Raw genomic sequence first — 11,095 nt, forward strand, 5'->3', positions numbered from 1 at the left:
AGCGTAAACGTTGCATTTTTCTCCTTGAACGTGTCGATCATTCATTCGCTTTCCTTCAATTTTTCGGCCATAAGTCGTTCTGGGACTACGTTCAGCATTACCTTACTTTCTTCGAAATACTCCAAAGCGGTTACCAGCGGGTCGTACGTCTCAGGAAGGGCTACAAACAATTGAGAGATCAGATCACATTCTTCTAATTTTGCTTCCGCGGACTCCAGTTGACGAATCAGTCTTGAAATGCTTTTTGACTTTTTACGGATGTTATTTCCGCGTTCTTCAACTTCGCAAGTTACTTCCGAATCAGGATTTGAGACAATGCACTACTTAGCATAAAACTTTTCGAAGGTAAATACTTCAGATTTCCTTGGCGGTATATTCTTCTCCCGGAACAGGTCCAGCAGGTCATCATGGATGAACGAAATGATGAAATTTACAGTTTTGCGGTTCTGATCATTGAACTTCGTCAAATTAGCTTCTACTGCTGGAGCTTCCTTCTTGATGACTTTCCACAAGCCAACGGACTTCAAGTACTTCTTAACCCAAAACTTCCAGTCTACTTCCTTCCGTGCGTGGTCCATAACCTTTTGATAATTGAAACTTCAGGGATATCAAGGATGTAGACAATCAGATGGTTTTCTGTGGAATTGTTTCAGGCACATTGTTGTAGAATTAATAACATTTTTTCCGGAGGTCAGGTTTGAAAGCCAAGTATTTGAAGATAATTCAGTTATCATCTTAGGATTTAAGGGTATACATTTTATGATTTTTCGTGTTTGTGACTGTTATCATTTGTATTTCTCGTTTGTTCTGATAGTTTGAAAATCCCCAGACCCAACTCGCCAGTACAGACGGAACGGCCAAACCCAACGCTCTCCCGCCGGACCGCAAGCAGCGACGGCTAGCGAAACTAACTCCGAAGCAGCTGGCACTGGTGAAGGCCAAATCTCCCGTCAAACAGGTCACACCCCGAAAGCAGAGCCAGATCATTCCGCTCGAAACTCCAACGAGCATCGTGAAGCGGGAGTTCTGTTCGCACTGTCGGCAACGGATCAAGGACTCGGACCGGCAGAGGCACGAAGAAAAACGGTGCTTCAACAAGAACGAGGTGACCTACAACTGTGGCTATTGCCGGAAAGGTTTCGCTGCGCGGGATTCCCTGATCGAGCATCAGCGGGTGTGCACCGTCCGGAAGCAGCACAAACAGGTCAAGTGCACATTCTGTGGACAGATGATTTCCAATCGGGGCAACTTGAAGAAGCATCAGAAGGTCTACTGCAAATCGATCGTAAGTTATTTCAAGATTGAATTTGAATCTAAAATTACATTTTTTTTTCCTCATGTTTGCGCATTCCAGAAGCGGGCCGACGGCGAAGAAATTTCGGAGAAACCGGAGAAATTAGAAAAACCGGATAAACCGAAGAAAGTAGAGAAACTGGGGAAACCGGATAAACCGGTCAAATCCCCGAAATCGTACAAGCCCCGTAAGCTGGCCAAACCTATCAAGTCTGAAAAACCTCTCAAACTGAAAAAAGTCAAATCCGAAGAACCAGTTAAGATAAAACCGAAGATCAAGAAAGATAAGTCCAACCATTCGAAGTCTCCGGACGACGAGATGGAAAACATTCCGCTGAAGCAGCGCAAACTTCACAAACCCAAGCCTACGACGACGGCCCAGGTGAGTGCGGCCGAGGTTGAAACCACCAAAAAAGTAGCGAAAAAGAAACCCATGGGTGACAAGAAACTTCGTTTCTCCTGCGAGTACTGCAAGAGGCGGTTCGAAACGGACAGCAAGTTGCGGAAACACGGCCATACGTGCACCGTGAAACGGGCAAACCTTACGCTTGTGTGCCCTCACTGCGCTACGCCGTTCTCCAAGAAGGGAAATCTCGAGCGGCATCTGCGGTTGAAATGCAAAAGCATCGATCGGGATAAGGATAAGGTGAGTGCTGATAATCAGTAGCATTTCGAGTTCCGACGGAGTCGTGTAACACTTGACGCTTACAACCTTTCGATTTGCGTTCAACACCCTTAACATGCACGCTTTATGACCTAAAAAGCTACAATTCATTCACCCACCCCCTTAACCCTGAAACTCTTTTTCTGTAGTTTTGGTGGTCAATAACATAAAAACGGTAGACTATTATGCAGACAATTTTTTCTGGATATCCTAGGCCATCCAAACTATTCTTGAGTTTAGATCCTTAACCCTTTCCTTCCCACGACTTTGACCGACTAAATCTATGCCAAAAAAGCATTTACGAAAAAAGTGGTAGAACAATAGTTATTGCAAATTGGCTAAATTTTTCGAAATCAATGAAAAAAATTTTGATTGTATATCAATAGGTTTTTGATTGTTTATCAATAGTTCAACTATTGAAACAAGTAGTCAGTAGTTGGGTTAACCTTATGAGGTTATAATCATATTTAAAAAATTATTGCATCACATTTATCTAATTTCGTTTGTCCGGATTTCGTCGAAAATCGATGGTGCTCTAGAGCAACCATGGGAAGTAGAGGGTTAAGTCTATGGATGTAACGGTAACTTCTTTCATTATACAAAACTACGATTTGTAATCTATCATGTCCAGTAAGTCTTCTGAAATTTCAATAGACAGTATCAGATCAGACGGGATATTAAGGTCATCGAAACAGTTCTTGAATTTAAATCCTTAAATCTATGGATGTAGCGGTAACTTTATTCACTATACAAAGCTACGATTCGTAATCTATCATGTCTAGTTCAATCGACAGTATCAGATCAGTCGGGATATCCTAAGTCATCCAAACAATTCTTGAGTTTAGATCCTAATGTCTACGGGTGTAACGGTAACTTCTGCTATTATAAAATGAATTGTAATCTATCATGTCCAGTAAATCTTCTGATAGGTCCATGGACAGTATCAAATCAGTCCGGATATCCTAGGTCATCCAAACAATTCTTGAGTTTAGATCCTAAAGTCTACGGGTGTAATGGTAGCTTCTTTCATTAAAAGCTACTGTTACCTGTAGTGATGTACCGAATAGTACTATTCGGCCTTCGGCCGAATACCGAATAATTCGAATTTTATTTTTCGGCGAAACGAATATTCGGCCGTGTATTCGGCCGAATAATCGGTCAGATATTCGGCCGAATTTCTTGTTAAAAATTTCGTAAAGTTATTGTAAAGGGCATCTTTGTTTTCAAGAAAGTAGAATTTGAAATCCAGCATCTTCAGAAAAGTTTTAACATCACAGAAAAAGTAACTTTTTGCAAATAAAATGCCCCGAAAATCCACTTCACAATTTACTTAATTCTTGATTTAGTGTGTTGTTGCTATGTTTAGTCATTATTCGGCCTATTCGGTATATTTGGCCGAATAATACATTTAATATTCGGCTAAACGAATATTCGGCAAAATCTAAAATAAGCTGATATTCGGCCCGAATATTCGGCCGGCCGAATATTCGGTACATCACTAGTTACCTGCGCCTCATCGAGATGCAATACATCGGTGCCCCCACTTAGGCATACACCAGTGTGTGCCACACCCGGCCCCAGCAGGGGGATTAAAGAAACGAGCCGAAAGTAAATATCAACACTGACGAAATGATGAGTTGCAGAAATTGAAGACTTCCTTAGCGAATTAAGCTGCTAAAACAAACTGCTAACTATTAATTAGTACCTAACACTATACCATCTAGCCCTAAGAAAGTGAATTAACCCAAATTGAATTGCCCTTAGTCGTATGATTACCAGTGAATTCAAATAACTCCAATTTGTACTTTAGCGCATAGAAAAATAAGGTGAGTTCGAATGAGATCTGGCGAACATAATCTAGTCACAAAGTTGAAATCATTACTAAACTACTAGGTGCACAGGAGCAGAAGGTAGCTTGATACCCTAACAAGCCTCGGATGCAAAGCAGCATTAGCCAAATCCGAGGTAAGAATACAGTTCATGAGAAAGACCATAATTAGCATACATAGAAATACTCCAATGCCAATATAGATCCAGGGGTTCCCAGATCAATCGAGACGGAGCATAGTTGTTTGAAAGTAGATTGCAGCTAGATCACTAAAAGTAAGTTTTTTGCGTCTAAATTTATATTTGTCATTAGTAAAAATTGCCTATAGACTGTTTCAGAAATTATAAATACACTAACGATAACCTGCCATTTCAATTTGAGCACAATATCCAAAAAAGTTTCTTCTAGCTCTTATAGTAAACATGCTAACGAAGCAAATAATACCAATTTTGTTGATGTTTGTGGAAAAAGTTAAAAAATAGGGCTCTGTAAACTAGATGATTAAAATTTGAAGTTGCACAAAGTGGTTAAAAAATGTAGCATAGTAGAAAAGGAAAATATCTCACAGATAAAATATTGAATTTCCAAACACAATAAAAATTGCTGTTTCGATAATAAAAGATATTTCTCGATTGGTAAAAGTAATTTTTACTGGAATATTTGATGAAGAACCACCATTACGGGCCTTCTCAAAACAAAAATTTTTGTTTCAAATTTCTCAACAACACCAGTAGCAATAAACGTTAAGCAAAAGAATGTCTTAATTACTGTTTACTGCATTCGTTTTTATGGTATGACAAGCATTGTCATCTGAAGGATCGATTGAGCTGAAAAAATAAGTTTGTTTAGATTAAATGCGTTCAGAAAAGCTAAGAAACTGTGTGGTAGTTCTTATGTTCCGTAGAAAACCTTAAAAAAAGAGAAACTTGTTCTCCGAAAAAATGTTGTGGAAATGCCTTTATCGATTTTTTCCAAATTTTGATCAAGGCATTCCTTAGACCATAGGTTCCCAAACTTTTCGGGTGCGTGACCCCCCTTTGCCAGCAGGCGTACTTTTCGCGACCCACCATAGAAATTCCCTCATTTGTTGTCTGTTACAGTAAAATATTCAATTGTCCCTCGCGACCCCCTGGATGAAGGCCGGCGACCCCCCTGGGGGGTCGCGACCCACAGTTTGGGAAACTATGCCTTAGACAACTTGTTAAGAAAGCGAATGTAATAAAAATTTAGATAATTTTTGGTATTTAGTGATAAAAAATGTTGAAATCATTAAAAAACACCTTTGTGCAAATGCAAATTTGAAAAATTAAGTTATTTGTTAGAGAACTCGACTGTTCTTTAAAATATCAAGACAATTGAAAGGAAATATAAAAGTATGGAGTACAATATGCTATTCTCTGAAAGAAGTTGGTAAAAATCATTAGAACTGTCCATTTAATTTTATAAACAAAGTGTATTTATAATTTCTGAAACAGTCTATACTTCAACAATTGAATAAATTCATCGAATTTGGACCTAGCTGCCGCCGGTTTTTACGCAACAGCTACGATTTGTAATCTATCTTCTGAAAGTTACAGTGGTTCATTATGTTCATTATGAGAATAACTACTGTTACTATCAAGATCTAAACTTCACGATAGTTTGGACGACCCTCAATGTCCCAATGGTTTATAATAATATATAATAGACTTCAGATTGCTCCAGTCACCGCACTTGATTATGAAACGTTACTCAGTATGAAAGATCGAGGGAAATGATATATCCTTTTCTAATCAGTATATCCGCATTTATCCGTTTAACTGAGCACCAGTTAGACGCGGTTAACAACGGATAAATGCGGATTTTTCCAGTTAGCAAAGGAAGTGTCATTCCCCTTGTGTCAGATATAGCTGATGTTACAAGTGTGGACCTGAAGTTCTGAACTCAAAGATAGTTTGGCTGGCCTGGAGCATCCCCATAGTGTATCTAAATAACATTTGAGATTTCAAGAGCTTCACGGATCTCAGCAGATTATACAGTAGATTTGAAGGACTTCATTATAGAACAGCTTGGACGAACCTGAATGTCCCAAAGTTTTATAATAAAAATGTAGACTTCGGATTGATCCAGTAATCACGGATATATGTGTAGTGTATGCATGCAACGTTGCTCAGTACAGCAGATATGGCTGTTGTTACGAGTGAAGACCTGAAGTCCTGAACTCCAAGGTAGTTTGGCTGACCTGGATCATCCATGTAGAGTTCATAAATAATATTTGAGATTTCAAGAGCTTCGCGGATCCCAGCAGATTATGCAATACTATTATTTATGGCGAAAGCACATAAAGTTATTCTTGTAGATTTGAAGGACTTCATTATAGAATAGTTTGGACGACCCTGAATGTCACAAAGGTTTATAATAAAAAAGTAGACTACAGATTGCTCCAGTAACTGCGGTTGATTATACAGCCTTACTAGTAACAGATATGGATACTGCTACGAGTGTAGACCTGAAGTTGTGCATTCCAAGGTAGTTTCTCTGACCTGGAATATCTCTGTAGTATCTGTAAATGACATTTGAGATTTCAAAAGCTTCACGGACCCCTGCAGATTACGCAATACTATTATTTTTAATGAAAACACATAAAGTTATTCTTGTAGATTTGAAGGTCTTCATTATAGAACAGTTTGAACAACCCTGAATGTCCCAAGCGTATAAAATAAGGTACGAGACTTCAGATTGCTCCAGTAACTGCGATTGATTATGCAACGTTACTCAGTATAACAGATATGGCTACTGTTACGAGTGCAGAACTGAAGTTCTGAACTCCAAGGTAGTTTGGTGACCTGGAATATCCTTATAGTGTCTATAATAACATTATAGATGTCAAGAGCTTCGCGGAACCCAGTAGGTTATGCAATGCTATTATTTGTGGCGAAAATACATAAAATTATTCTTGTAGATTTGAAGCACTTCACTATAGGACAATTTGGAACACCTAGAACATCCCAGAATATAAAACACCTTTTGATATTCTTGACGAAGGCTAAATGAATACATATAAACGTAACCCACATCCAAGTTTGGCTTTTAGAACGAAATAATTGTTTTTTCCAAATTTCATGGTGTTCAGGATGTTCTAGGTTATCAATGAAGCCCCAAATACAAATATTCCCATTTTTCCCTAATGGAGTATTCAATTTGCAACAACTTTGCCGAAGAAAGTATTTTTTATCGAATGGATGAATTTATACAGCCGTTGTTGGGGTCATATATGACCCCTCCGGCTCCAAAGGGTTAAACCATTTCGATGACTCAAGAACTTTTTGCGTTTTAACTATTACAGAGCGTACTCAACAGTACCATCAGTGAACTGCTTCGATCCGAAGCCACCGACACTCCGAATTCTACACTCGAGCATGACGAAGCCGAGGGAGAGGAGAGCCAAGAACCAGTGACGGCACTTCGGGCAACAGAGGCAGAACCGTCAGATAGTCCAAGGCAACCTTCCTCAACGACAACCCAAAGTGAACCCGAACGAAGCTCTCCCGTACCGGTCAAAGCTGCCGAAGTCAGCAGAATGGAAGAGCGGCCAGAAGAAGATGACGAAAGTCCTGAACATACGCCACCGAGCTCTCCCGCACCGGTAAAGGCTGCGGAAGTCAGCAGAACAGAAGAGCTGCCAATGGAAGCTGTCGAAAGTCCCGAACATTCGTCACCGGTTCCGGAAGTCAGCAGAGCGGACACGCAGCCAATGCAACCGGTTGAAAGTCCTGCACATCCGTCGCCAACTCCATCGGAGCACGAAGAAGACTCCGACGACGACGTTCCGGATCCGGTTGAGGAAGAGCTAGTCCCACCGGAAGATCATACAACCGAAGACGAGATGATGGATGAAATCGAGGAAGAAGTGGAAGTTGCCACAGTTGATCCGAACGACATGGTGGATCACGAAGACCACTACGAAGAGGAGGATCATGTTGTAGGATCGACCGAATCGCCTTCGGGTGATCATTCCGAACCGGATAACAACAACGCTGAGCGGGAAAAGGCTCCAAGTCCTGAAGTGCGGTTGCCTCAAAGCACGGACTCCGAACCACCGACGACCACCATCGAGAGGCATGAGACTTCGGAACGAACGATACAGGAACGCTCGGAACCCGATCCTGCGGATCCAATGCAAGTGGATGACGATCACTCGGCAGCAAACTGATTTGCGTGATGACGATCGAAATGAGTTAGAATGGTTTTACGAAAGTTGACTGCATTTGTAAGTATGTTTTTTTGGTAATTGTACAGAATGCTGCTCGTTCGGAGGGTGGCATGATTTCGTCATGATTGTGGATGTAGACTATACAAAGCGTACCCGCTCCGATTCCGGGGCGTGATTCGGAAGCATACCAAGTATTGAACCAATTGTTAAACAAACACGGTTTAATTGTCGTTTAGTCGTAAAACAGGGTGGTACCTAATAATAGAGCGAATAAAAAGATCGATATCGGATGAAGTAGTCCAATATCGGCAATCTAGTGTCAGTACCTGGGTGTTTCGTTCGCGCTGAAAGATATCCTTTGGATGAAGATGTGGACCTTAGGATTGAAGAAATCAATGTACATTAGGGTAACCATCACATTCAAGATTATGATAAAAAATGGCAAAATTATCATAATCTTCAATTTGACGGCCACCCTACTGTACATTCGGGACCCTAATTTTCATTTCAGTAACCCTTAATGTTTGTCCTTATTATTTTCGCTATCTATTAATCACTATGGAAGTGCTAATAGAGTGCTAAGCTAAGAAGCTAGTTTTGGCATAGCTGGGGCGTAACACCAAGAAAAACAATGAGAAGAATGTATTTTTGGATCACTTTAATATTTTTTGGTGCATTTTACCCACCCCATTGCCATTTCAGATCGCCTTATAATAAATATAGGAGATTTTTATATAGGGTCTGGGACCATTTGGGCAGTGGGACCTATTTTGGGCACTTGCTGCTATAACTAAGTCAATTTTGAACCGATTGACTTAATTTTTGGGACACGATCAGATACGTACAGTATCTTGCCATGTTCAAAAATTAAAGTCAATCGGTTTGAAATTGACTGGGTTATAGCAGCAAGTGCCTAAAATAAGTCTCCCTGCCCAAATGGTCCAATACCCTATCTAGAAGATCCTAGAATCTTCTGAAATGAACATTTCTAGAAGCTTCCGTAGAGGTTGTGTATGCATGCTTATGTGAAACATTTCACTCAGCATTGAGCAGCTTATTGTGAAGCGCCACAAGGTACACTCATATGTATCCAACCTTCGTTCGTAAGTAACTGTTGTAGGGTTCAAATCCAAGAAATGAAAGAAACTTCTTCTAGAAACGACGTGGCTAGCCACGTTTCTTAAAATACTAGTAGTTTTTTATCCAATCAAAGAAAATCCTGGAATCTCCTTGAAGGAAAATTTCCAGAAGCTTCCAATGTATCAATGCATATGTGAAATATTTCACTCAGCATGGTTCATCTTTTTGGAAAGCGCTAGAAGGTTAACTATTATGTATCCAACCTTGGTTAGTATGTATATGACTATTGTACTGCCGGTGGAAGCATAATTGTCCCATGTGCATTTTTGGCAATATTGAGATTTTGCAGCCCATGACCGTGTATCGTAGGGTACTATCATATGGGGAAATAAAAATAGGTAGTTTGTTCCGAAAATTGTTGAAAAAATGCATGGCCGATTTGTAACATTCTTAAAAGTGGACGCATAAGCGTCACGTTTCATAGGAAATCCTATGGAACTATAAAATCGCTCTAAAATAAAAAATAGTGCTCAAACTAAAAATTGGTTGATGTTAGAACACGATTCAGCACTTATACATCATAGTTGAGACAATTTATTTTTTTCGAACTTTGGACGCGATTTTCTCGATTGTCTGTTTTTGCACATGGGACATTTATGTGTCCACCGGCAGTAGTAGGGATCAGTGTTGGTAAAATCACACTCAAGTCTGACTCACGAACCGCTCTTGCGTGAGCAAACTCGTGCGCGATTCTGAATCATTTTCTCACGCGCGAGATTTTCATGCGAAATCTCGCTCTCGAGTCAAGCGCCGAAAACTCGTTCGCTTGTAAAACGAATCCAAATCAATTTAAACGACATTTAATGTTTTTACATGCAAGATATAGTCTCATTCTGTCGTATACGATATGTATACAATCGTCAGCACTTCGTTGCAAATAATAAGCAGATTGAGAAATAAAGCAATGAGTCAAATCATGCTTGATTTTTACGGCAGTGAGTTTAGCGAGTCAAGAATCGTGCGTGAAAAAACTCAACCATGAGTTTTGAGATTTTGAGTTTTTACCAACACTGGTAGGGATCTAATTCATGGAACAAAGGGAACTTCTAGATCTTACTACAGGATCGATGCAACAATGCAGCGATGCACCAATAATACAACAATGCACCAATGCACGATGGAACAATGCAGAGATAATACTTGAATAATTGTCACACCGCGTGAAACATTTCAAAGCGTAACGGAAAGGCAGGCAATTCTGGAATTTCATATCTATGATTTTTATTCTCAGAATGTTCCAGAAGGAAACCTTTCGGAAGATTCCACGAAAGCTATTACATCAATGAATATGTGAAATATTTCACAGCATTGGGCATCTCATTAAGAAGCCGCCAGAAGATATACTTCCAATCCAAGTATCTTTCTTTTGACTGTAACTGACTGTTGTAGGATTCTAATCCATAGAATGGAAACTGCTGATTTGATTTAGCAAAACATTGCTTTACAAATCCTACGATGCATTGATGTACGACCATTGCAACGATGCACCTATGCAATGATTCATCTATGCAACGATGCAACGACGCAAATATGCAACGATGCACCAATTCAACGATGAAGCAATGCAACAATGCAACGACGCACATATGCAATGATGAATCAATGTAATGATGCATCGATTCAACGATGCATCAGTTCATCACAGGTACAATGCTACAGTGCAATGGTTATTGTAGCTTTCATTCTGTGAAACATTTCAACGAATCATTTCGAAGCGTGACGGAGACGGAAGGACATAAGCTACTAGTACGCAGTGTCAAATATTTTGTCCAAAAAGAAACCAATGCTCAAACATCTTGTTTGACTCGATCGAATTTTCATTGGTGTCGAACTTGTTGTTTCTTGAGTTCTTTCCTTGTCAAATATTTGACCCTGTGTACTACAAGGCCATACAACTCTGGGATTTTAGATTGTGCTACTTTTCCCCGAATGTCGTTTCTAGTATTGGGAAAATCTGGCTGAGACATCGATTTTTGTG

The 11,095-nt window shown here is 39.9% G+C and overlaps 1 protein-coding gene and 1 long non-coding RNA gene across 3 annotated transcripts in view; both read left to right on the forward strand.

The window, feature by feature from the left end:
- LOC109429871 (zinc finger protein Xfin) overlaps nt 1–8,302 on the forward strand; it is a 67,313-nt gene extending 59,011 nt beyond the window's left edge. The window contains exons 4-6 of one of the 2 annotated variants that reach the window (XM_019705856.3): nt 815–1,285; nt 1,355–1,939; nt 7,111–8,302. In XM_019705856.3, the coding sequence (XP_019561401.3) occupies nt 815–1,285; nt 1,355–1,939; nt 7,111–7,977 (1,923 nt within the window). In that variant the 3' untranslated portion in view covers nt 7,978–8,302. The remainder of the gene's footprint in view (nt 1–814; nt 1,286–1,354; nt 1,940–7,110) is intronic. The other variant, XM_019705857.3, reaches the window with a different exon arrangement.
- Nucleotides 3,465–4,087, forward strand: LOC134288837 (uncharacterized). The gene is made up of 2 exons (XR_009998142.1): nt 3,465–3,783; nt 3,851–4,087. It is a non-coding gene; the product is annotated as an uncharacterized LOC134288837 (long non-coding RNA).
- Nucleotides 8,303–11,095: the final 2,793 nt, after the last annotated feature.

Source organism: Aedes albopictus, chromosome 2, assembly GCF_035046485.1.
Source record: "Aedes albopictus strain Foshan chromosome 2, AalbF5, whole genome shotgun sequence".
Taxonomy (NCBI): domain Eukaryota; kingdom Metazoa; phylum Arthropoda; class Insecta; order Diptera; family Culicidae; genus Aedes; species Aedes albopictus.